Source organism: Mytilus galloprovincialis, chromosome 12 (assembly GCF_965363235.1).
Source record: "Mytilus galloprovincialis chromosome 12, xbMytGall1.hap1.1, whole genome shotgun sequence".
Classification (NCBI taxonomy): domain Eukaryota; kingdom Metazoa; phylum Mollusca; class Bivalvia; order Mytilida; family Mytilidae; genus Mytilus; species Mytilus galloprovincialis.
Window position 1 is genome coordinate 46,110,792 of NC_134849.1, and position 26,941 is coordinate 46,137,732.

The 26,941-nt window shown below is 31.3% G+C and overlaps 2 protein-coding genes across 4 annotated transcripts in view; both read right to left on the minus strand.

The window, feature by feature from the left end:
* Window positions 1-680: 680 nt before the first annotated feature.
* Window positions 681-6,458, minus strand: LOC143053959 (uncharacterized). Its single transcript, XM_076226785.1, has 5 exons — window positions 6,374-6,458; window positions 4,846-4,913; window positions 3,404-3,514; window positions 2,281-2,412; window positions 681-1,009 (listed from the first exon to the last, which is right to left on the minus strand). Exons 2-5 carry the CDS (start codon window positions 4,889-4,891, stop codon window positions 825-827), a joined length of 474 nt encoding a protein of 157 aa, XP_076082900.1. The 5' UTR covers window positions 4,892-4,913; window positions 6,374-6,458; the 3' UTR covers window positions 681-824.
* Window positions 6,459-13,721: 7,263 nt separating this feature from the next.
* Window positions 13,722-26,941, minus strand: part of LOC143053961 (uncharacterized) — a 33,713-nt gene continuing 20,493 nt past the window's right edge. The window contains exons 1-5 of one of the 3 annotated variants that reach the window (XR_012971519.1): window positions 18,745-18,833; window positions 17,545-17,612; window positions 16,087-16,197; window positions 14,948-15,079; window positions 13,722-14,349 (exon numbers count right to left, since the gene is read on the minus strand). Coding sequence is in view for 2 of the 3 variants with exons in the window: in XM_076226788.1 (XP_076082903.1) it covers window positions 14,165-14,349; window positions 14,948-15,079 (317 nt within the window). In the remaining variant the exon portion in view is untranslated. Of the gene's footprint in view, window positions 14,350-14,947; window positions 15,080-16,086; window positions 16,198-17,544; window positions 17,613-18,744; window positions 18,834-26,941 lie in introns of those variants that run through there. The other 2 variants (XM_076226788.1, XM_076226790.1) reach the window with 2 other exon arrangements.

Sequence of the window (26,941 nt, forward strand, 5' to 3'; positions counted from 1 at the left end):
TGTCACATTTAAGGGAATGTTTGGCGCTCGTAACCATGTGAACCTCAACAACTTTTGTATTTTTCTGTCCCAAGTCCGCAGCATGTAATTCAGTCGTTGTTGGTATGATATATATATATATATTTTTTTTTATGCCTAAATCTGGCCATTGTTTTTTTTTTCGTTTGCATTGTTTTTACCCTTGTTACTTTTGGGTCCTTGATATGTTGCTATGTGATATTGGATGAAATCATTATTGAAGGTTGTACAGTGACCTTTGCTAACTTCTAAAGTCATTTGGTTATTTGGTCTTAGGAGGAGACCAATCTCATTTGCAGTCATCGCACGTATGATTATTTTTTTATATTGTATACATCTTACATAAGTTGCGGAGTTTTCAGTTCTAGTTAACGACGTTTTAATTAATAATATCTAAAACATACAATTCATTTGCAAGAAAGATTTTATTAAGAAAAGACAGAAGTTAGAATGAAAAATGATTTTGTTAATTGCAATTACATCAAAATACGTATGTAACCTTCTAAACAATATATAGATAAATCTACATTCAATAAAATGTTTGTTTCTAAATCAAAGATACAAATTGGAAAGGGTATATCTGACATTTTATATTTCATATTTCATTGAAGAGTGTAAAATACGAAAATATATTATCAATAAATATTGTCTGCAGTTTTTAGTAGATATTATCAAAGAAGGTGTAGATTAAACTTTAACATTAATACAACATGAAATGATCAAACAACGCTATGACAAGGTTTATACAGCACTAAAGAATATTAAAAGTCCAATTTTTTAGCAAAGTCGTCCGTTCTTTTTCATGTTTATTTACCATCTTTTCCTCTGCTAAGCAGCCTTAGCTTTTCCATTTTGTTAGCTACTTTCTGTGCTTCACTTTCCTTTTTGTGCATGTTTGTTCCTGCAGCTTCTACTTTACCTCTTTTGTTCATACCCCTGGATACTACTTTTTCAGCACTAGAACTGGTTAAACCGCGCTTGCTGGAAAAATCTAGGTTTTAAAAACAATACAATATTAGGTCAATGAATGATGGCATGACGATTGGGGAAAGGCGTGGGTGTGGATTAAGGTCTATTTTGTATCGCAAGTGTGCTGTTCTTTTCACCAATCATTTAGGTTATATTTTGTATCGCCAGGGTTCGTTTCTTTCGCCATTTTCTGACATTTATTTCATGTTGCTTTTAATTAATTAATTACTTATGTTCATAATCAATGTGTTTTGAATATTTTCCGTGTCATTCGTGTGTTGATTCCAGTGAATAAGAAGAAAAATGGTTAACATCAAAATATAATACACATATTAAATTTATTTTCCATCTATTAATGAACGAATATTTGTGTGGCATTGATTTTCAGATTAACAAAAACATATTTCTAATCATCTCTAGAAAATAAAGACAACAGCTTTTTTCTTCCTTAGTCAGATAGCTGTATATACTTGTTAAGTATAAAGAATTAAGGTAGCACAATACAAAGATTTTATAACTCCAACTCCTGAGTTTTAAAATGCTGTAACTTTCTTAATAATGCTTGAAAATTTATAATAGTGGTAGTTTTGGATAGCTAACAGATTACTCTTTCAAATTAATGCAATGTTAGTATTATGCAACAATTATGTAACCAATTATAATGTTAACTGTGTCTAAAATATTTTTCACCAAATTTCCACATTCAAATGAAATTAGCTTCTGCATAGGTATCCCTAGAGGGTTGAGTTTATTATATGTTGTTCCTATGGCCATTATCTACAAAAGGGTGTCTCAGATTTCAGATAGAGTGTATAGAACAAATTTTACACCTAATTAAACATTATTTTCTTTTATGTGGTCAGGATGTTTACACTAATTAGAGATTTGTGAGAGAATAGAATACTATAGAGACAATCTGAGACACCCTTTTGAAGCCCATGATGTGTTGATTAAGATTTCGTTAAAATTTTCTGTATAGTTAAAGAGATGATAGAGCTAAATTCATTCAAGTGAACTTACCCAGATTTTGCCACTAATTAAATAATAATTGATTACATAATGATTGCATAATAAAAATATTGCATTCATTTAAAAGATTAATCTTTTATCTATCTATATATACCTCTTTTATTATTTTCTATGCATTCATAAGAAAGTTACAGCATTTCAAAGGTTAGTGATTGGAAGTAAAAAAATCTTTGTATTGTGCTACCTTAAGATTGTAAAACGTATTTCCCGAATCGTTAATATTTCATGTAAGAACATTTGCCATTAAAAACTATGTTTACTTACAGCTATTCCAAGAAATATTGGAGCACCCACGTTCGTCCGAGCCATCGCCACAGTCATCTTCACCATCGCACACTCCCCACCATATAACACAGTAGAGACCATTAGCACATTTGAAACGATTAATGTCACAACCTGTAAAATATTTCGTTTCTAAATTTGTACAATTGAATACGTTTTTCATTAAAAGTACTATAAGTTTAAGCTGCAATTGTCTTCAGCTTTAATTTTATCAAATGATTTAAATAATATGTTCCTGCTTGAAGATTTCTTGGTACAAAAATGTATTTTAATACATGCCGTTACCAATCTAACATCTAATGTATGAAATAAACATTTTTTTACTGTGACCTTTTATCTACAACATTTTCTATTGTGAAATTTATGTTATAAAACAAATAAGATATTTTCTATCTACGATTGTCTAACAAAACAATTTCATTGACCTGAATACCTGAACCTTAATAGGGAATTTCAATGTCATAAAAGCTGACCATTCCTTTTCGTGTTTTATTCCTGCCTTGACACAATATATAAATGGTTTTGATACATCCTTAGCTTTACAGATTTATTTTTTTGGGGTGGAGGAGGGGTTGTTTTTGTTTAGGGGCGTTGCGAGCACACAAAGGGCATACATAATTTGTTGATTTATCGATAAAGATATCGCACAACAGTTTTCTCATGGTATAATTACCCTTCAACAATATTCGGTATTTCCGTTTATAATACATGTACTATGTCTGACTACGGCTACAATCAGAAATTTACGGACTAATACAGCTTGCCCCGAACGATGCCGGATCGATTCCGTAGCTAGTCCGGCGTCAAATTCGTGAATTTGTGACATAGGTATTCAGGTAGCATGTGTGTCTTTCGACATTTTGATTGTAATATATCAGTACACAATAGCTCCAGTTTTCAATCATGTCAGCAAAATTGGATGGAGATATGCTATTAACTAACGGAAATTTTTATTTAAATGAACAAAACTATTAAATTTAAAGTGCAATATATTAAGTAATTAAGTCTACTGGCCATCTTCTCATATTTTATTTCACAATGCTATCATTTAGTTTACCTTATATTCAAATAATGAATCAAATAGAAAAGAGTGTATTGTTTTTACCGGGGCATCCCAAGTCGTCTTCTCCAAAACTACAATCAGCCCAGGAATCACATCGGTAACTCCCTGGTTTACAAGTTCCATCCCAGCATGTATACTCATCACTAGAACAGCCTAAAAAGGTTAAAAACATTTTAGGAAAAGAAAATTGCTCGGTTTTATATTTAGAACAAGGCAACAGTAGTATACCGATGTTCAAAACTCATAAATCGATAAAAAAAAAAACAAATCCGGGTCACACACTAAAACCGAGTGAAATCCGCGTTAAATATAAGAGAATGACGACACAACATTAAAATGTAACACAAATAGAAACGAATTAAGCATTAGACAAAATCCGATGAGAATAACAAATATAACATCAAAACTAAATAGTCTTTTTACATGAATTTGGGATAGAAAAATACCGTGACATGTCTTATAATAATGTGTATTCACACTCAAACATAAGAGGCAACAAACGACACAAAAAAAAACAACGTTAAAATGTAACACACACAGAAAAGAACTATAATATAAAATGACCATATTCCTGACTTGGTACAGGACATTTTTTAAAGAAAAAAATGGTGGATTGAATCTGGTTTTGTGGCATGTTAAACCTCCCAACGAATAAACCGATTTAATGATATCGTAGGGAGAATGATAAATTCTTAAAGTTTAATTAATTATGCAATGTTTTTAGATGAATTGTTCGACAAGTTTTATAAATATTTTGATTTGGGCGTCACTGATGAGTCTTTTGTAGACGAAACGCGCGTCTGGCGTATATACAAAATTTTAGCCCTGATATCTATGATGAGTATATTTACAACCACTAGGTCGATGCCACTGCTGGTGGAGATTTATTTCCCCGAGGGTATCACCAGCCCAGTAGTCAACACTTTTTCTGCTGACATGAATTATCATTGATATGGTTATATTTTTAAATTAACTGTTTACAAAATTTTGAATTTTTGAAATACTAAGGCTTTTCTACCTAAGGCATAGATTACCTTAGCTGGATTTGGCAAAAATTTTAGGAATTTTGGACCGCATTGCTTTTCAACTTCGTACTTTATTTGGCCTTTTTAACTTTTTTTGGATTCGAGCGTCACTGATGAGTCTTTTGTAGACGAAACGCGCGTCTGGCGTATATACAAAATTTAGTCCTGATATCTATGATGAGTTTATTTACCAAACGATATAGGAAAAAAATCTCAGTGTTCTTGATTTCGACAAATAAAGTCTCTTCAGTGATAATTTACAATTAACAAAATTTTGGTTTCTTGCTTCAAATCTCAAACAGTGTTAAATCTACCTTTATCGAACTTTTACACTAATTGCTACTTGTACGCTTCAAATTAACATAACCTCACGTCATAATAAAGTGCAACTTGTTTGACTAAATAGACAATTTTGTGACCAGAAATATTTAAAGAGGCTTTGTCAACTAAGATACTTACAAAAAGCTGTTCCAACAAACAGTCCAAGTAACAGTATCATTTGCATGGTTGTTTATGTGATAAGGGCACTAAAATATATTATTTTAATTAGTTATAACAAATACATACCTTTAATGTAACAATCAATTTAGAAAAACAAAACCTTCCTCACAGAACATGACACACACACATATACACTTTAAAGATAATTTGCTTATCTTATACTAATATTCACCGCATCAAATGTCATTTTCTGCGGTGAATTTTAGTTTAAGAGATGCAAATTATCTTTAAAGTGTATGTGTGTGTGTATGTGTCATGTTTTGTAAGTAAGTGTTTTTTTCTAAATTCAAATTTAAGTAATTATGTTTTTACAGTTTATTAATTCAACTTAATTCACTACACTGAAATACACTACCTACAAACTATGGATCGATCTAATCAAAAGTTGTGAAATGACAAGAATTAAAACAAGCGATAACAGTGTTTTATACAACAGATCATTGGAGAAGGGAAGAATAATTCTAATTGATGATCCTCCCAAAAGGCTGTCAATGTCTTTTTATACAACATGTTATTCTAATCTGGTAGACACCTTTTCTAAATATTTGTTCCTTTTGGTAAAGAATGTCATTATAGTTGCTATTGTTTTTTTCAAAATTGACGTGTTAATCATATAACTTTATCTATAATTTTATCAAATGTTCGGAAAAACATCTTCACTTAAGTAATGTTAAAACCTCAAACCGTGGTGTAGTGGTAAGTGCATCAGACTACTAACACGAAGGTTCCTGTTTCGATTCCCGGTCCGTGATGAAAATTGCAGAAACTGAATTTTCGACACCACTTGCGAGTATGGTCCTGAGGAAACGATGATAGTCCGTTGGAAGGGCACGATAAATGTCTGACCCGTCTAAAGAAAGAGCCATATATCTTGCACGTTAAAGACACCCTTGTAACATTTCGAAAAAGAGCAGGCTAATGCCGCTACAAGACAGCACTCGCACCCGCAAAGTGAAAAAGGATTAAAAGTTGCAAAACTTGTTTCTCATTCCACTATAAATAAATGTGTTTAAACTTACGTCCAAGTACCTTTTATAATAATGTGAAATTTTGAAAAAAATATCAGACGTTTGTAAAAAGGCTTTGTCTAGTGTAACCAATGTCTAGTGATATTGTCTAGCCTGTGAAAACCCTGCACCGATAAAACGTTGTCAACCATGATTGTACTAAAATTACTGTTGCGCTAAACCGCTTATGTAACATTATTTATTTTGGCAGTTTGTATTTTACACATATACATGATATAGCAGAGTTAATGTTAAAAAAACATATCCTTGAAAACTACTAAAAGGAGTAAAAGGAAAACAGATGATATGACTCTTAGATTTTCATTAAGCACGGAATACTAACATACATATATATTATTTTAATTTATTGAATTAAGAATGACACAAAAAATGTCAGAGAAGATTGATACAATTAAATACTGATTACTAAATTGAAAATAAAATGAATATCTTAACAAATATCTTAATATAATACTTACATGTGCTGTCTTTGGTTTTATCAAGGCCAACCTGTTGCTTCAGCATCCCAACCGTTTCTTATAAAGGTATCGAAGTCGTGTCAGGTACATGTAAGGCTTGAATTTGATTGGACTAATTATTAAGTCGCAGTTAATAACAAAAATAATGCTGAATCTACATTTTGTCTTTGTCTTTAAATTTATCCTTTGAAAACTGTTTATAATTTAAATTTTTTCTATGTTCAGACTAATCCTAAATACTAAACTTGATATGTGTGACACATTTGCATGGTCAATTGTCATGCTATTTTAAGATGAAAGACTCGGTGGGAAGCAAATAAATAAAAAATGACTTGAATAACATTAACTGTACCAATATTTACTGTGCATTTTGACATGAAATAGCTATTCAGAGATGTTTGAAGCCAAAATATATGAAAATTCAAAACTAATTTCACAAATGCAAGATCTGATAAAACCAGGCCAAACAAAAAGTGAAACTAAAATCAAAAACGAAAAGAGGCAATCTGATCGTTTAATGAGCGAGATGTATATTGTTTACTTCAATTTTGTAACTGCATATTTTTATAGCACAATATTCGTATTTCTAAATCTTTATGCTGTTTTACGCTTGCTATTATATTGCTGTATTCTCTTAATCTAATTTTTTTTAAATAACATTTTAGTTTAATGATTTTAAATGAATTGAAACAAGACAAACGTTGCATGTTTACAAGGAAAGTAGACATCTATCTGTCCCTTTATAAACCCTTTTGTTTGTATATGTTTTTTAATAGTTCTTTTTTTGTTGGTTAACTCAAAAACAAATTGAAATATTCACTACACCAATTCTGAAAGATCTGAAGTCTACTTATCGTGGATAAATGTAAAATTGCGTCGCGTACTTCGACAATCATGATCACACGTTTATATAACATTTATAGAGTCCATATCAGTAAGATACATTCATGCCCACATTGGAGTATCATCTATTGTATGCAACTATATATTATACAACAATTGTTTTGATTTCAATATATACAATTAGATAGAAGTTTAATTTTGAAATAGTAGGATCGAATTGTGTTCTCTAAAATTATAAATTTATTTGAAATCTTCCATGTGTATGTAAAGCCGCTTTAAAGAGATTTAATCTCGTTAGGTCTAGACCGACGGAAGATAGTGTTTTAACTTCGAAAGTGATATAAAGGTTGGCTGAATGACTATTTTCGTCCTCTCATGGCACAATTGCTCATTTATAATTCCCGCTAACTACCCTATTTAATGTTAATTTTTTTACTGAGCCAAAAGGATATCTCATTAAACATCTTACTTGTACCTCTTTTTTCATGTTTTTATAAACTAAAAACTTTTCCCGGGATTATATTTATCCCATTAAAAGGACTATCGACATCTTATTCGGGAATCGTTTACAGAAAAAGGTCGAAATCGCTTTGAATTTGTTCAATATTTTAGCGTATGCAAGTACATTTATATATAATGAAGATAAGTTATGATTGCTAATAAGACTCTCCATCCAATTTATAATTTATGAAAATAAACCATTATAGGTCAAAATAAGGTCTTCAAAGCGGATCCTTGGCCCACACCGAACAGCAAGCTATAAAGGGCCCCAAAATTTACTAGTGTAAAACCATTCTAACGGATAAAGAAACGCTTATAAACACATAAAAAACTACTGAACATTAGACTTCTAACATAGGACAGGTGCAAACAATTGCATCGGTTTGAAACGTTTAAATAGTACCAAGCTTTCGCCCTTATCTGTACATGTATAGCTATTGAATTTTCATAGAGGTTTTGTACATCCCGAAATAATTTAACAGATGTATTAGTATTTATTTGTATAAGGTTGATTTTTATCCGATGCAGCTCATTTTCTTTTATATTACTCCATTTTATACTAATATTCTATACACTTTATATTGATTAGTATTGACGATAATATTGGTACACGTTTGATGTCATTGCTTGATTTCTGTATCTGAATAAATACTCATGAGAAGGTTTAAGACTATAAATAGTGCATGTTTCATGTTATTAAAGGGTCAACAGTTCTTTTGATTTTCGTTCATCAATTTGTTTGTTAAACTTGATAAATAATCACATACTGCAATATATATTACAGAACTATTTCGTCCGTTTGTTCGTTTGCGACACTTTATTGTTATATATGTTACCTTTATTTTGAATTTCGTAAACTGCTGATTAATGTTCTTCTACAATAAAAGATGGCTCTAAATAAAATTAAAGTATTGTACTTTATAAATATGTATTAATTGTTAAGGACTCTCAGGAAGATTTCATTAATTTAAACAATATGCCCCCTAATTAAAAAAAAAAAAAAACTGATAACGCCATGCCTAAAAAGAAAAGTTAAACAGAAAAACAATAGTACCAAAAACACAACATTGAAAACAGAAGACTGAACAACAGGAACCCCACCAAAACCAGGAAGAATTCTATCTGTTGTGGGTATTTTTGGTTTACAAATAAAACAATGAAAGGAAAATGGTTATCTTAGTACTTAGTTTGTAATCTATAATTATTTAAAAATATTTTTTGCCAACATTTTTGTTAATTACAGGTCTGGAGTAATTTGATATTTAATTAAATGATATTTTTCTACAGTATCATGAACTAAATGGACTGATATTGGCCTGTGATATTTATCTATGAGTTGCTGTTTCTATCATGTTAAGTGACCTACAAAGTTGTTGTTTACATTTTATTTAATTTTTAAATTTCGTGTTTTAGATCTTTATTACCCAATTAATGAATAATATATCCATGAGAACAGACAGCACAATGCAATTGTTAAAAAGAATCTTTAATAATACTATATTTGAATTAATAATCAAATATAATGTTTCTGATGTTTGTTTTATTTAATATAGTTCAATATATATTAGTCTAATAGGACATAAGGTTTTAATATTGGTAAATGTTTATCTTATCAAAATTCAATTTATATGAAAAAGATGTCACCTTGCTTTTGTGTTCAAGGACAAATAATTACACTAATACTGAAAGAATATCCGCAAGAACAGATAACTCAATGCAATTACTTATAAAAATCTTTAATAAATTTGTTTCTAAAATTATTCATCAAATATAATATTTCTGATGTTTGTTCAATTCATGTGAGTTCATTTAATATTGGTCAAATAGGAGACCTACCACATGGATTTAAAATTGTAAATGTGTATTAAATCGCAATTAAAAAAAATTACAAATAAGTATTGTCATGTTGTAGTGTTCAAGGACAAATACTTACACCATTAATGAAAGAATATAAACGGAAACAGACAGCACATTACAGTTGTTAATAAAAAAAAATATTTTTGTTTAAATTATTCATTAAATATAACATTTCTGATGTTTTTCCAATTCGTGCGAGTTCAATTATTGTTGTGTTCAAGGACACGAAATTTAACCTGCAAATATATTTTTTTACAATCGTTACTCTTATTGATATTTTTTGTTAATCTTATACTCGAGGATCGTAGTTGTCATAAAAGCCGGAAAACATTGATTAATAGAAGTTAAATGATCAATTTTTTTTCGAAAATATTTGTGAAAATCCTGGAAGTTTTCAATATTTTAAGAGCAAACAAAACAGTGTTTAACATTCAAAATTGCTAGTACTTTATGACACATTATTATGTTTGTTCTGTCTTTGGCACAGTGATTCATTTTTAATTCCCACTTGCTAGTATATTTTATCATATTTCCTTCTGACTTATCGCTACAAATCATATGAATATAAAAAAAAAAAAACAGGTTATTAACACCTCTGTTTTATAAACTAGTCCTTACTTTCCCCAATCTTATATGTATCCTTTCAAGAGGACTATTGCCATCTTAATCGGAAAATGTGTAAGAACAAAGAAATTTACCTGTGACGTCACTTTGATGGCGTTGAAAGACAGTTCGTAGTTCTGTTGTGCTGTCCTATGTTGTTTTACGTTTTCGTTTTTATTCTGTGGTTAGCATGTCGAAAAGTACTTTTGTATTGTTATTTGTCATTTCTCTGTCCTTAATAATCTTGCATTTATTTGTACTGTATTCCTGTCATGTAAAGGTGTCATTTAAGCTTTATACTTAACATTGCAATAAAAGAACGAGGTTTAGCTAGCCACAAAACCAGGGTCAATCCATCATTTTTTCTAAAAATAGCTAGTCCCAAGTCCGGAAAATGGCAGTTATAGTTATCTTAAGTTCATTTCTGTGTCGCATTGTAGTATGTTTTTTGTTCACTTTAGTGTTTCTGTTGTTTATTTGTTTTCCTCTTATAGTTTATGTTTTTTTTTTCTCAGTTTGAGTTTGTTGTCCGGATCAGATTTCTCACAATCAATTTCTGACTTTCGAACAGTGGTATACTACTGTTGCCTTAATCTAAGTTTATTTTCCTTTCAGTATGCTACTTTTTGGTACTGTTGTGCATCGATGTAACGTGTTTTACTTTAAAAACATAAAACAGACATCCAAAAGAAAGTCACCAAGGTTACTGACACCTTTGTATGATGATTTAATCATAACTTTCCCCGATATTATATGTATCTTTTCAACAGGACTATTGCCATCTAAATCATCGAGAGATGTAAAAGAACAAAGTTGAATTTTTGTTTTGTTTTTGTCATGTATTTGTTTTGAATTGCTCACTTTGAACTATATACCATGTCTGCTTTATTGAATTGTATTGACGATAATGTCGGTATGATGTCCGTGCTTGATTTCTATAGCTGAATAAGTATCCACAAGAAAAGTAAACACTATACTAGTAACTAGTGTTTGTTATATTTTAAGACAGTACATCATCATTGTTAACAATTTATCAAGTATTCAAAAGTTTAAATCATCATTTAAAAGGTCAATTGTTCTTTAAGTTTTAGTTCATCCATTTGTTTGTTTAAATTGATAAATATTCATATACTGCAATTATACATATCAAAACAAGTACGTCCATTTGTTTATGTGTGCAAACTATAATACGATTTATGTTACCCTTTGTGCAAATTAACAAAGTTTTCTAAATATTTTTGATATCTACACACATTCAATCGGATCTAATAACGTACTTTGTTAAAAGATTTTGTACAAGTAATTTTGAAGCGATGCGGGTATTTATGTTTTCCTTCTTCTGTTATTGTGATGTCATTTTCGTCAATCTTTTTGTTTTGACCAATTCTTTTATATTGACTATACAATTTAAACCATCATACACATATGACCTTGAACCATGTTTCTTATGTCTCCTATATTTGTTTTATTGATAAATCAAAGGGATAGAATCAGAAACTTGTTAAATCTATTATTTGATTCGAGTATTAAAGCGTTCGAATAAAAAAAAAAAAAACATTTACGTACAAGTTTTCAACGTGTTTTCACATTTCCATATTTTGAGCTATACTTAGATGTATTAAAGACTATAACTCAAGATTAGAAGTTGAAAATAAACTTATAACGACCTTGCAAAAAAAAAAAAAAAAAAAAAAAAAAAAAAAAACAGGAGTACATTTAAAATATTTTTCTTTACAATTAATTTTAATATTTTAAAAGATGGCGACAGTTATGGAAAGTTTTGTTTATGTTAAGTGTGTAATTTACAAGTATATTGAACAAACCTTCTGACAATTTCTCCTTCGGACAAACCCTTTTCTTGCGATGTTATGCTGTTACGCAAGATATCGCTTAAATATATTCAATTTTATACTGAAAGTTTCTGAACTTTAAAACTTATGTCGTTTAGTCGACGATTTGTTTTGTAAAATTGATCTCCTCAAACTCTGTTTTTCTTATAAGTGTGTCTCCTCTGTTACCCCAAAAGATAACGACAAAATTATGTTTCCTAAATATTGGTTACACCCTCAGATTTTGGCTGATTTGAATCAAAGCAATCTGGTGAAATGTTTCAAGAGTTATATTCCTTTTGTAGATATGTTTTTGTGACTCATTAACCGTAAGCCGTATAAACCTATTGTCTATATATTTGAGTTCCTTAGAAGATAAGGTCAAGGTAAAATGTTGTTGTTAATCGAGCCCGGCAATTTTGATAAGATCAGAGTAAACATTTAGATGCCTAAAATAAACAGATTCTTGTAAAATGATACAAATTTAACACTGTAATTATATCTTTGTATATTGTTTTATCGGTACCAATTTTGAATTTGTAAATGAAATTATCAGAAGTATTATTGCTATACACATATGAATATTAATGGTTGTAGATACAGAAGAAACTTAAACCTTTGTGTCGAGCCTTCGACATTAGTCGAAAAGCGAGACATAGCGATAAATGATTCTGTCGGCGTCGTCGTCGGCGGTGTCGTCCACAAATATTCACTCTGTTGTTAAAGTTTTTGTATTTTTAATAACTTTCCTGAATTTTTACGAAACTTGCATATGATGATAAAATAGTATCTAGAATTCCATTTTTCCGTATTTTACTTATAAATGGGCTTAGTTTTTCTGCCAGAAAACATTACATTCACTCTGTGGTATAAGTTTTTAAATTTTAACAACTTTCTTAAACTATCTTGGATTTGTATCAAACCTGGACAGAAGCGTGTTTATAATCATACGATAGTATAAAGAAGTAAATTTTGTAAAAAAAAATCTATTTTTTCCGTATTTTACTTATAAATGGACTTAGATTTTCTTCAAATTAACATTACATACAGTCTGCAGTTAATGTTCTTATAACATTTATAATTTTCATAAACTATCCTGGATTTTTATCAAAATTGGACAGAAGCTTCTTACAATCAAAAGACAGTATCGAGTGGAATATTTTTATTGTTTTTTTCTCCTCATTTTTGTTGAGTCTGCGATTTACAGCTAAAATAGGCGAGACACTAGATTCCGCGGAACCTTTACGATTTTTTTAATCTTTACTCTAATCGATTGAGAGTTATGTGTGTACTTGCTGTAACACCACTGTCACATGTAAGGGGAATGTTTGGCGCTCGTAACCATGTGAACCTCAACAACTTTTGTATTTTTCTGTCCTAAGTACGCAGCATGTAATTCAGTCGTTGTTTGTATGATATATATTTTGTGTTTCGTTTTTTTGTTTTATTCCTAAATCTGGCCATTGTTTTTTTTTCGTTTGCATTGTTCTACCCTTGTTACTTTTGGGTCCCTGATATATTGCTATGTGATATTGGATGAAATCATTGTTGAAGGTTGTACAGTGACTTATGATAATTCTAAAGTCATTTGGTTAAGAGGTCATTGGCAGTCATTGCACGTATGATTATTTTTTATATTGTAAACATATTACATAAGCTGCTGAGTTTTCAGTTTTAGATAACGACGTTTTAATAAATAATATCTAAAAATACAATTCATTTGCACGAAAGATTTTATTTAGAAAAGATAGAAGTTAGAATAAATAATGATTTTGTTAATAGCAATAACATCAAAATACGTATGTAACGGTCTAAACAATATATAGATAAATCTACATTCATTAAAATGTTTGTTTCTAAATCAAAGTTACAAATTGGAAAGGGTATATCTTACATTTTATATTTCATATTTTATTAAAGAGTGTAAAATACGAAAATATATTATCAATAAATGTTGTCTGCAGTTTTTGGTAGATATTATCAAAGAAGGGTTAGATTAAACTTTAAACATAAATACAACATGAAATGATCAAACAACGCTATTACAAGGTTTATACAGCACTAAAGAATATTAAAAATGATTTTTTCAAATAACGCAAATATCATAGTTCGTTGACAAGTCCAATTTTTGAGCCAACTCGTCCGTTCTTTTTCATGTTTATTTGCCATCTTTTCCTCTGCTAAGCAGCCTGAGCTTTTCCATTTTATTAGCTACTTTCTGTGCTTCATTTTCTTTTTTGTGCATGTTTGTTCCTGCAGCTTCTACTTTGCCTCTTTTGTTCATACCCCTGGATACTACTTTTTCTGCATTAGAACTGGTTAAACCGCGCTTGCTGGAAAAATCTAGGTTTTAAAAACAATATAAATATTAGGTCAACGTAAACACAAAATAACCATTTGTTTGAATGATGGCATCAATATTGGGGAAAGGCGTGGTTGTGGATTACTTCATCAGTGTACTGATCAAGCATGAAAGTGTTTTTTGTATCACAAGTGTGCTGTTCTTTTCACCAATCATTTAGGTTATATTTTGTATCGCCAGGGTTCGTTTCTTTCGCCATTTTCTGACATTTATTTTCATGTTGCTTTTAATTAATTAATTACTTATGTTCATAATCAATGTGTTTTGAATATTTTCCGTGTCATTCATGTGTTGATTCCAGTGAATAAGAAGAAAAATGGTTAACATCAAAATATAATACACATATTAAATTTATTTTCCATCTATTAATGAACGAATATTTGTGTGGCATTGATTTTCAGATTAACAAAAAAATATTTCTAATCATCTCTAGAAAATAAAGACAACAGCTTTTTTCTTCCTTAGTCAGATAGCTGTATATACTTGTTAAGTATAAAGAATTAAGATTGAAAAACGTATTTCCCGAATCGTAAATATTTCATGTAAGAACATTTTCCATTAAAAACTATGTTTACTTACAGCTATTCCAAGAAATATTTTGGCACCAACGTTCGTCTGAGCCATCACCACAGTCATCTTGACCATCGCATATTCCCCACCATATAACACAATAGATATCATTAGCACATTTGAAACGATCAATGTCACAACCTGTAAAATATTTCGTTTCTAAATTTGTACAATTGAATACGTTTTTCATTAAAAGTACTATAAGTTTAAGCTACGATTGTCTTTAGCTATAATTTTATATATCGAATGATTTAAACGATATGTTCCTGATAGAAGATTTCTTGGTACAAAAATGTATTTTAATACATGCCGTTACCAATCTAACATCTAATATATGAAATAAACATTTGTTTACTGTGACCTTTTATCTACAACATTTTCTATTGTGAAAGTTATGTTATAGAACATATAAGATATTTTCTATCTACGATTGTCTAACAAAACAATTTCATTGACCTGAATACCTGGACCTTAATAGAGAAACTTAATTTCCTAAAAGCTGACCATTCCTTTTCGTGCTTTATTCCTGACTTGACACAATATATAAATGGTTTTGATACATCTTTAGCTTTACAAATGTGTTTTTTTTTGGGGGGGGGGGGGGAGAGGAGGGGTTGTTTTTGAGTAGGGGCGTTGCGGGCACCCAAAGGGCATACATAATTTGTTGATTTATCGATAAAGATATCGCACAACAGTTTCCTCATGATATACTTACCCTTCAACAATATTCGGTATTTCCGTTTATACTACATGTATAGTATGTCTGACTACGGCTACAATCAGAAATTTACGGACTAATACAGCTTGCCACGAACGATGCCGGATCGATCCCGCAGCTTGTCCGGCGTCAAATCCGTGAATTTGTGACCTAGACATTCAGGTAGCATGTGTGTCTTTCAACATTTTGATTGTTATATATCAGTACACAATAGGTCCAGTTTTCAATCATGTCAGGGAAATTGGATGGAAATATGGTATTAACTAACGGAAATTTTTATTTAAATGAACAAAACTATAAAATTTAAAGTGCAATATATTAAGTAATTAAGTCTATTGGCCATCCTCTCATATTTTATTTACAATTCTATCATTTAGTTTACCTTATATTCACTTAATGAATTAAATAGAAAAGAGTATATTGTTTTTACCGGGGCCTCCCAATTCGTCTTCTCCATAACTGCAATCAAACCAGGAATCCCATTGGTAACTCTCTGGTATACAAGTTCCGTCCCAGCACGTATACTCATAACTAGAACAGCCTAAAAAGGTTATAAACATTTTAGAAAAAGAAAATTGCTCGGTTTTATATTTAGATAAAGGCTACAGTAGTATACCGATGTTCAAAACTCATAAATCGATAGAAAAAAAAACAAATCCGGGTCACAAACTAAAACCGAGGGAAACGCGTTAAATATAAGAGAACGGCGACACAAGATTAAAATGTAACACACACAGAAACGAACTAAGCATTAGACAAAATCCGATGATAATAACAAATATAACATCAAAACTAAATACATGAATTTGGGATAGAAAAGTACCGAGACATGTCTTATAATAATGATAATTCACACTCAAATATAAGAGGAAACAAATGACACAAAAGAAACACAAAGTTAAAATGTAACACACACAGAAACGAACTATAATATAAAATGACCATATTCCTGACTTGGTACAGGACATTTTTTAAAGAAAAAATGGTGGGTTGAACCTGATTTTGTGGCATGTTAAACCTCCCAAAGAATAAACCGATTTAATGATTTGACATCTACACGCTTTAATAATATTGTAAGGAGAATGATAAATTCTGAAAGTTTAATTAATTATGCAATGTTTCTTGATGAATTGTTCGACAAGCTCAATTACCAAACGACATAGGAAAAAATTCTAAGTGTTCTTGCTCTGGGTTAATCTAGATAATGAACCTCAGATCTATAAAATTAAAAACAACGCTCAAACCTAGGATTAAGTTGGATAAAAACCGCAATTTTTATATGTGTGCATGCAAAACCAATTTCTTGATATAGGGGTCTTCATACATACTTTTCCAAAAGACCAAAAAAAAATAAAAAAATGAGGAAGTATGTTTTATCAAAACTCAATTGACTAGCTGGTCAAACAACGAATGTTCTTAAACCCTACTGACTGCAATTGGCGATTGCCAAATAAACGGATCACCAGATAAAACAAAATAGATCTTAATTATAAATTTGATACCAAACAGAAAAAATAGATTTGCGGAAAAGATCTATACCGCAAACAAATAAGTACACCATATCTTGATTTCGACAAATAATGTCTCTTCATAGGAAAAAACAACAGCAGAAGGTCACCAACAGGTCTTCAATGTAGAATTATTCTACAAATTGATGTCGACAAATAATGTCTCGTCAGTGATATTTAACAATTAACAAAATTTTGGTTTCTTGCTTCAAATCTCAAACAGTGTTAAATCTACCTTTATCGAACTTTTATACTAATTACTACTTGTTCGCTTCAAATTAACATAACCTCACGTCATAATAAAGTGCAACTTGTTTTACTAAATAGACAATTTTGTTACCAGAAATATTTAAAGAGGCTTTGTCAACTAAGATACTTACAAAAAGCTGTTCCAAAAAACAGTCCAAGTAACAGTATTATTTGCATGGTTGCGTATGTGATAAGGGCACTAAAATATATTATTTGAATTAGTTATAACAAATACATACCTTTAATGTAACAATCAATTTAGAAAAACAAAACCTTCCTCACAGAACATGAAACACACACACATACACTTGGGGAAGGGAAGAATAATTCTAATTGATGATTCTCCCATAAGGCTGTCAATGTCTTTTTATACAACATGTTATTCTAATCTGATAGACACCTTTTCTAAATATTTGTTCCTTTTAGTAAAGAATGTCATTATAGTTGCTATTGTTTTTTTCAAAATTGACGTGTTAATCATATAACTGTATCTATAATTTATCAAATGTTCGGAAAAACATCTTCACAACAAGTGATGTTAGATCCTCAAACCGTGGTATAGTGGTAAGTGCATCAGCCTACTAACACGAAGGTTCCTGGTTCGATTCCCGGTCCGGGATGAAAATTGCAGAAACTGAAATTTCGGCTCTCCCTTGACACGATGATAGTCCGTTGTAAGTGGACGATCAATGGCTGATCCGTCTAAAGAAAGAGCGCCATATATCTTCCACGTTAAAGACATCCTTGTAACATTTTGAAAAAGAGCAGGCTAATGCAGCTACAAGACGGCACTCGCACCCGCAAAGTGAAAAGGGATTAAAAGTTGCAAAACTTGTTTCTCATTCCACTATAAATAAATATGTTTAAGCTTACGTCCAAGTACCTTTTATAATATTGTGACTTTTTGAAAAGAAAATCAGACGTTTGTAAAAAGGCTTTGTTGTGAAATTCAATTGTCTAGTGTAACCAATGTCTAGGGATATTGTCTAACCTGTGAAAACCCTGCACCGATAAAACGTTGTCAACCATGGTTGTACTAAAATTACTGTTGCTCTAAACCGCTTATGTAACAATATTTATTTTGGCAGTTTGTATTTTACACATATACATAATGTAGCAGAGTTAATGTTAAAAAAATATATCCTTGAAAACTACTAAAAGGAGTAAAAGGAAAACCGATGATACGACTCTTAGATTTCCATTAAGCACGGAATACTAACATACATATATATTATTTTAATTTATTGAATTAAGAATGACACAAAAAATGTCTGATTACTAAATTGAAAATAAAATGAATATTTTAACAAATATCTTAATATAATACTTACATGTGCTGTCTTTGGTTTTATCAAGGCCAACCTGTTGCTTCAGCATCCCAACCGTTTCTTATACATGTTATAAAGGTATCGAAGTCGTGTCAGGTACATGTAAGACTTGAATCTGATTGGACAAATTAATAAGTCGCAGTTAATAACAAAAATAATGCTGAATCCACATTTTGTCTTTGTCTTCAAATTTATCCTTTGAAAACTGTTTACAATTTAAATTATTTCTATGTTCATACTAATCCGAAATACTAAACTTGATATGTGAGACGCGTTTGCATGGTCAATTGTCATGCTATTTTAAGATGAAAGACTAGGTGGGAAGCAAATAAATAAAAGATAACTTGAATAACATTAACATATCTACTGCGCATTTAGACATTAAATAGCTATTCAGAGATTTTTGAAGCCAAAATGTATGAAAATTCAAAACTAATTTCACCAATGCAAGATCTGATAAAACCAGGCCAAACAAAAAGTGAAACTAAAATCAAATACGAAAAGAGGCAATCTGATCGTTTAATGAGCGAGATGTATATTGTTTACTTCAATTTTGTAACTGCATATTTTTATAGCACAATATTAGTATTTCTAAATCTTTATGCAATTTTACGCTTGCTTTTATATTGCTGTATTCTCTTAATCTATTTTTTTCAAATAACATTTCAGTTTAATGATTTTAAATGAATTGAAACAAGACAAACGTTGCATGTTTACAAGGAAAGTAGACATCTATCTGTCCCGTTATAAACCATTTTGTTTGTATATGGTTTTTAATAGTTCTTTTTTGTTGGTTAATTCTAAAACACATTGTAATATTCACTACACAAATTCTGAAAGATCTGAAATCCATCTGATGAGTTAAGCCTTTTTCAACTGATTTTTATAGTTCGTTCTTATGTTGTACTGTTATACCACTGTCCCAGGTTAGGGGGAGGGTTGGGATCCCGCTAACATGTTTAACCCCGCCATATTATTTATGTTTGTGCCTGTCCCAAGTCAGGAGCCTGTAATTCAGTGGTTGTCGTTTGTTTATGTGTTACATATTTGTTTTTCGTTCATTTTTTTACAAAAATGAGGCCGTTAGTTTTCTCGTTTGAATTGTTTTACTTTGTCTTATCGGGGCCTATTATAGCTGACTATGCGGTATGGGCTTTGCTCATTGTTGAAGGCCGTACGGTGTCATTTTGGTCTTTTGTGGATAGTTGTCTCGTTGGCAATCATACCGCATCTTCTTTTTTATATTATCGAGGATAAATGTAAAATCGCGTCGCGTACTTCGACAATCGTGATCACACGTTTATGTAACCTTTATAGAGTCCATATAAGTAAGATACATTCATTCCCACATTGGAGTATCATCTTTTGTATACAACTATTACACAAAAATTGTTTTGATTTTAATATATACAATTAGATAGAAGTTTAATTTTGAAATAGTAGGATCGAATTGTGTTCTCTAAAATGATAAATTTATTTGAAATCTTCAATGTTTGTGAAAAGCCGGGCATTATTTAATCTCGTTAGGTCTAGACCGACGGAAGATAGTGCTTTAACTTCGAAAGTGATATAAGGGTTGGCTGAATGACTATGTTCGTCCTCTCATGGCACAATTTCTCATTTCCAATTCCCGCTGACTACCTTATTTAATGTTAATTTTTTTTACTGAGCCAAAAGGATATCTCATTAAACATCTTACTTTCAAACTTTTGTATCTGTGCGTCACACATAGGTCTTGTGTGGACAAAATACACTTCTGGCGTATTAAAATTTTGAACTTGTTGCCTTTTGTTGGCTGTTGTTCGTATGATTCTTTGTCTATTGTGTTCTCCAATTTATTTATATTGTAGTCCTGTGTTGTCATTTTGATGTTATATTTCACATGGCCATAAAAGTGCGAGGTTTGGCATGCCACAAAACCAGGTTCAACCCACCATTTTTTCCTTTAAAAATGCCCTGTACCAAGTCAGGAATATGGTCATTGTTATATTATAGTTTGTTTCTGTGTGTATTACATTATAACGTTGTGTCGTTTGTTTTCTCTTATTTTTGAGTGTAAATTCACATTGCGATAAGACGTGTCACGGTACTTGTCTATCCCAAATTCATGTATTTGGTTTTGATGTTATATATATATGTTATATTTGTTATTCTCGTGGGATTTTGTCTATATGTGTTACATTTCAGTGTTATGTCGTTGTTCTCCTCTTATATTTAATGCGTTTCCCTCGGTTTTAGTTTGTTATCCCGATTTTGTTTTTTGTCCATGGATTTATGAGTTTTGAACAGCGGTATACTACTGTTGCCTTTATTTACTTGTACCTCTTTTTTCATATTTTTATCAACTAAAAACTTTTCCCGGGATTATAGTTATCCCATCAAAAGGACTATCGACATCTTAATCGGGAATCGTTTACAGAAAAGTTCGAAATCGCTTTGAATGTTCAATATTTTAGCGTATGCAAGTATAATGAAGATGAGGTATGAGTGGTAATAAGACTCTCCATCCAATTTATAATTTATAAAAATAAACCATTATTGGTCAAAGTAAGGTCTTCAACACGGATCCTTGACCCACACCGAACAGCAAGCTATAAAGGGCTCCAAAAATTACTAGTGTAAAACCATTCAAACGGGTAAAGAAACGCTTATAAACACATAAAAAACGACAACTACTGAACATTAGACTTCTGACATAGGACAGGTGCAAACAACTGCATCGGTTTGAAACGTTGTTATAGTACTAAGCTTTCACCCTTATCTGTACATGTATAGCTATTGATTTTTCATAGAGGTTTTGTTCATTCCGAAACAAGTTAACAGATGTATTAGTATTTATTTGCATAAGGTTGATTTTTATCCGACGCAGCTCATTTTCTTTTATATTACTCCATTTTGTACTTATATTGTATATACTTTATATTGAATAGTACTGACGATAATATTGGTACATGTATGATGTCATTGCTTGATTTCTGTATCTGAATAAATACCCATGAGAAGAGATAAGACTATAAATAGTGCATGCTTCATTTTATTAAAGGGTCAACAGTTCTTTTGATTTTCGTTCATCAATTTGTTTGTTAAACTTGATAGATAATCACATAATGCAATATATATTACAAAATGTGTTCGTCCATTTGTTCGTTTGCGACACTATATTGCAATATATGTTACCTTCATTCTGAATTTTAGGTGTTTATTAAATATTTACAATAACTACGCGCATATGAGACTTTTATCAGATGTGAAAACGTAATTTATGTAAGTCCGTTCATTTTCTCGTTTGAATTGTTTTACATTGTCATTTCGGGGCCTTTTATAACTGACTATGCAGTATCAGCTTTGATCATTGTTGATGGCCGTACGGTGACCTATAGTTGTTAATTTCTATGTCATTTTGGTCTCTTGTGGAGAGTTGTTTCATTTGCAGTCATACCACATCTTCTTTTTTTTTATATTTGTACGATTATCTTGTTGTAAAAAAATCATGTCACACGATTGTTTGGAAGAGACAGGGGATATGTTGATGTCAATTATACTATATAAATCATCGAATTCAAACATTCATACAAATGTGACATTCAACGATGCTGGTTTGGTTACAATCTAAAAGACTCAATAACAAAAACAATGTAATTCCATGTAAAAAATTCTTCGAAGCATGTGGGTTTCTAAGCGATTCTAGAACCCGAAGGTTGTGGATGCTTATGCTTTATACATGACAAATATGTTCTTCTTACAGTATATAGGGCATCCAATAGTGTTGTATTGTTCTTTCCTTTGTCTTTGTTCTATTATTTATATTACTTTTACTGTTTGGATTGTTTTCTGTGATATCCATTTTACGTGGCTTAGTACTTATACATCCCGTCAATGTGTTTGTATTATCTTTCATTTTTGCTGGTGTGTTTTGTATATGCGACTTTTTGTGTTTCTTTTGTTCTTATGACGTGACGCTGTACTTTAAAAGATCCCGTCATTATGTTATTCTTCTATTGAATGTCATTATGTTAAGCCTCGTTCACACCTTACCGAATAGCACGAACGGACGCCTAACGGATGAAAATAAAAGTTGTCCGTTGACAAAATTGTTATCCGTTGTGAGTCCGTTGATGTGCTAACCGAATACAACGGACGTGTAACGAATGCATAACGGACACACACTGGATATGCAACGTATGAGAAACGGAAACGTACCGGACAGAACGGATGTCGAACGTACATCCAACGGACGAGTACCGCATAAAACGGACACCGAACGGAAGCCTACCGGATAAAACGGATCAACAAAGATATACGGAAAAATTAAAGGCGACAATAATAATACATGTAAATCGCATAAATATTCAAAATGTTTCTGTGTAACTGGTTTTGGTTTGTTCTTCAAAATGCCGCCAAATGGCAGTGTCTGGCCTGAATAAGAGCTGCTAGATTGTGAAGACATGCCCTTACTCGAAGATCGATTATGAATAATAAGAATTCATGAACCTTAAGAAATCTAATTGGCATTTCTGACGCGAAATTTTCAATTGGCATTTATCCGTTTCAGATCCGTTCATCATCCGTTTTATCCGTTATAGAAGAAGTCCGTTTCACATACGTTGAACATCCGTTTTATCCGTTAGACATCCGATAGAAGTCCGTTGGTGAATTTATCTGCCAGACCTCCAATGGATGTATAACGGACACGTAACGGATACAAAACGGAAACGAAACGGACGAGTACCGTACAAAACGGACGCCAACCGGACGTTTAACGGACATTTCATCCGTTGGACGTCCGTTCAAAGTTTTGAACATGCTCAAAATTTTCCAGCGGACAGAACGGACGTCAATGGATAAAACGTACGCTTAACGGATAAGAACAGACGTCAAACGGACATGAACGGATTGAAAAAAAGTTATCCGTTAGGTATCCGTTCGAGCTATCCGTTAAGGTGTGACCGAGGCTTTATAGTTCTATTTTAAATTAAAAATACGTTGAGCGACAAACGACAAAATTATTTTAATCTAGTAGTGGTATTAACCATTTTTGGATTCTGAGAAATTCAACAGAACTTCTGGACAATTTTAAATTTCTGAAATTAATTCTAACATACTATTGATTTTTTTTAACCCTGTATGTCAACCTTTCCCATGTAAATTATAAAATTGTTTTGTATAAACATTGAACGACAAAATGTTCTGACATCAGACACGCGGAACAATGAACGTGTTTTTAATTTGAGTGATGTTTGTGTGCTTTTTTGTAAAATTGTTTGTTTTAAGATTGTAACACAGGGATGACTGCTGTACCAATATTTTGACTATTTTATTTATCATGTCTGTTTTGTTCACACATTGTTGTAAATATAACGGAATTTGATGAGACTGATAAAAGTGAGAGGTTTAGCACTATAAAACCAGGTTCAAAATACGATACGTATCTGGATCATCAAGATATTGGACTAAACATTTTTTGTTGTTGGTAAACTGCTGATTAATGTTCTTTCTACAGTAAAAGATGGCTCAAATATATCATTATTGTATTGTACTTTATAAATATGTTATTAATTTTTAAGGACTCTCAGGAAGTTATAAATGTTAGAAATTATCATAAATTAAGGAATGTATCTCCCTCATGCAAAGGTCTGATTCCTTTCACGGATTTGGCTATACTTTTATGACCTTTTGGATTATAGCTCTTCGTCTTGTATATAAGCTTTGGATTTCAAATATTTTGGCCACGAGCATCACTGAAGAGAAATGTATTGTCGAAATGCGCATATGGTGCAGGAAAATTGGTACCTTTAATATTTTTACTTCCACTGGGTCGATGCCTCTGCTGGTGGACTGTTACTCCTCGAGGGTATCACCAGCCCAGTAGCCAGTACTTCGGTACTGGCATGAAAATACGCATTCTTTGTATAATCAAAATTTGTTGTTACAATATGTTAGAAATTACCATAAATTAAGAAATGTATCTCTCTCATCAAAGCTGTGATTCCTTTCACGGATTTAGCTATACTTTTAGGACCTTTTGGATTATAGCTCTCCATCTTTTATATAAGCTTTGGATTTCAAATATTTTGGCCACGAGCATCACTGAAGAGACATGTATTGTCGAAATGAGCATCTGGTGCAGGAAAATTGGTACCGTTAATATTATTCGTTTTATCAAATGGGATTATCCTCTTGAAAAAAAAGATTATTTATTTCATTAATTTAAACAATATGCCCCCTAACTTCAAAAAACCAGACAACGCCATGCCTAAAAAGAAAAGATAAACAGAAAAACAATAGTACTTAAAACACAACACTGAAAACAGAAGAACTGAACAACACGAACCCAACTAAACACCAGGGGGATTCTATCTGTTATAATCATCACCATGATGATGATCTAGCATACTTACCTAACGATATCGGGATAAAGGTATTTAGTCGGATCTTAAGATGTACTTGTGATTTGTTTAAAACCGGTATTGATGAAAATAAACAAACAAATGTCGAAATGTTCAGGACTTAATAAAATTTGTATTTCGGAAAGATGTTGCAAGCATACGATTTGTATTGCGTCTTACACTTTGAGAAGCAAATAATCCTTAACTACTCATTTTTCTGAGGAAATTTAAAAAAATTTCAAAGAAATATTTTTTACAGTGGGTTAGCTTTCATTAGTCTTCACTATTCTATAGATTAACAACTTTTGTTATATTTATAATTTAGAATCTGCATTGAAGGTGGAGCACGAATGCACAGTTAATTAATTATATTGATGTGCCATTTGTATGCAAGAGTGACATTCCTTTGTATTATGTGCCGATTCGAAAAAAGTTATGCGAGTATTGTCTTCCTTTAACAGGTTCATTATTTTATAATTAAGTATAGGTTTCTGATATAATTTTGAATAATTACAAAATGTATCAATTCAATATATTTCGTTTTTGTTATTGATGTATCAAAAACATTGATATACGAATATAATTTCATAAATTTGAAACGTTTAAAATTATTATATACCAATATAATTACATTGTAATTACCTACCCGAAAATATGTGTTTAATTATAGCCAATTGTGTAAAGATGTAAATATCACTGAAAATACACCTATGTCGTGTAATTGCAGTAATTCAGAATACACCTATGGACCAATTTCCCATGTTATAACAGGAGACCTTAACATCGTTCGCGACCGAGAGTTAAAATCATTCCTCAGTAAAGGACCTAAATATCGTCCCCCGTCAACTATTAACTGGAATGAGTGTCGTAATATCATCAACGACTCACTCCGTGCCTACTGTTTGAAATGGGTAAAACGGGAAAAAGCCGACAAAAAATCTTTGGACTCTTTTTTTAATTCAGTAATGAAGATAGTTGATATTCGAATACAACATTTTAAAGAACATTTTACCCTCAACAAAAACTATAAAAACCCTATTTCGCGTATCAAAAATAAACTAACAGAACTAGCCAAGGAATTTGTTTTTGTCCCGGCTGATAAAGCTGCTAATAATATCATTATTGTTTGACGCAAATTTTATATAGAGGTTCTGCAAAAGGAAATCACGAATTCACCAACATTCCAACTGACTTCATTTTCAGAAAACGACATCTGTAACAAACATAAACTTTTAGCTACTTCTTTACAAGCAGAACCAAACACAATGAAAGTCCCAACTATGTACTGGCTTCCGAAGCTGCACAAAAAACCTTACAAATATAGATTTATTTCATCTTCTAGCCATTGTTCAACTACTAAATTGTCTGTTTTACTTACTAGTACACTTGGTACAATAAAAAACCTGATAATAAATTGTTCAAATAAGGCCTTTGAAAATAGTGGAATTAATTACTTTTGGAGTGTCAAAAACTCGTTGGAAGTACTTGATAAATTGCATGCATATATTGGTGATTTTGAATCTGTTCAAAGTTTTGATTTTTCTACCCTATATACCACTTTGCCTCATATTCTTATTAAGAAAAAATTCACATCCCTAATTAACTGGGCATTTAAAAAGTCGGAATGCGAGTACATATGTTCAAACTCTTTTAGATCATTTTTTAGTAGCAATAAACAAAAGAACTATGTCAATTGGACATGCTTTGATACTATTTATGCACTTGAATTTTTACTTGATAACATTTTTGTTCGCTTTGGAGATTCCGTATATCGTCAAGTTATTGGAATTCCAATGGGGACTAACTGTGCACCA

Coding starts and splice junctions, on each gene's coding strand:
- LOC143053959 (XM_076226785.1), bottom strand. CDS start 4,891: ATGCAAATGATACTGTTACTTGGACTGTTTGTTGGAACAGCTTTTT. Junction 3,515..4,845: donor GTTTGTTGGAACAGCTTTTT/GTAAGTATCTTA, acceptor TAACCTTTTTAG/GCTGTTCTAGTGATGAGTAT. Junction 2,413..3,403: donor AGACGACTTGGGATGCCCCG/GTAAAAACAATA, acceptor AATATTTTACAG/GTTGTGACATTAATCGTTTC.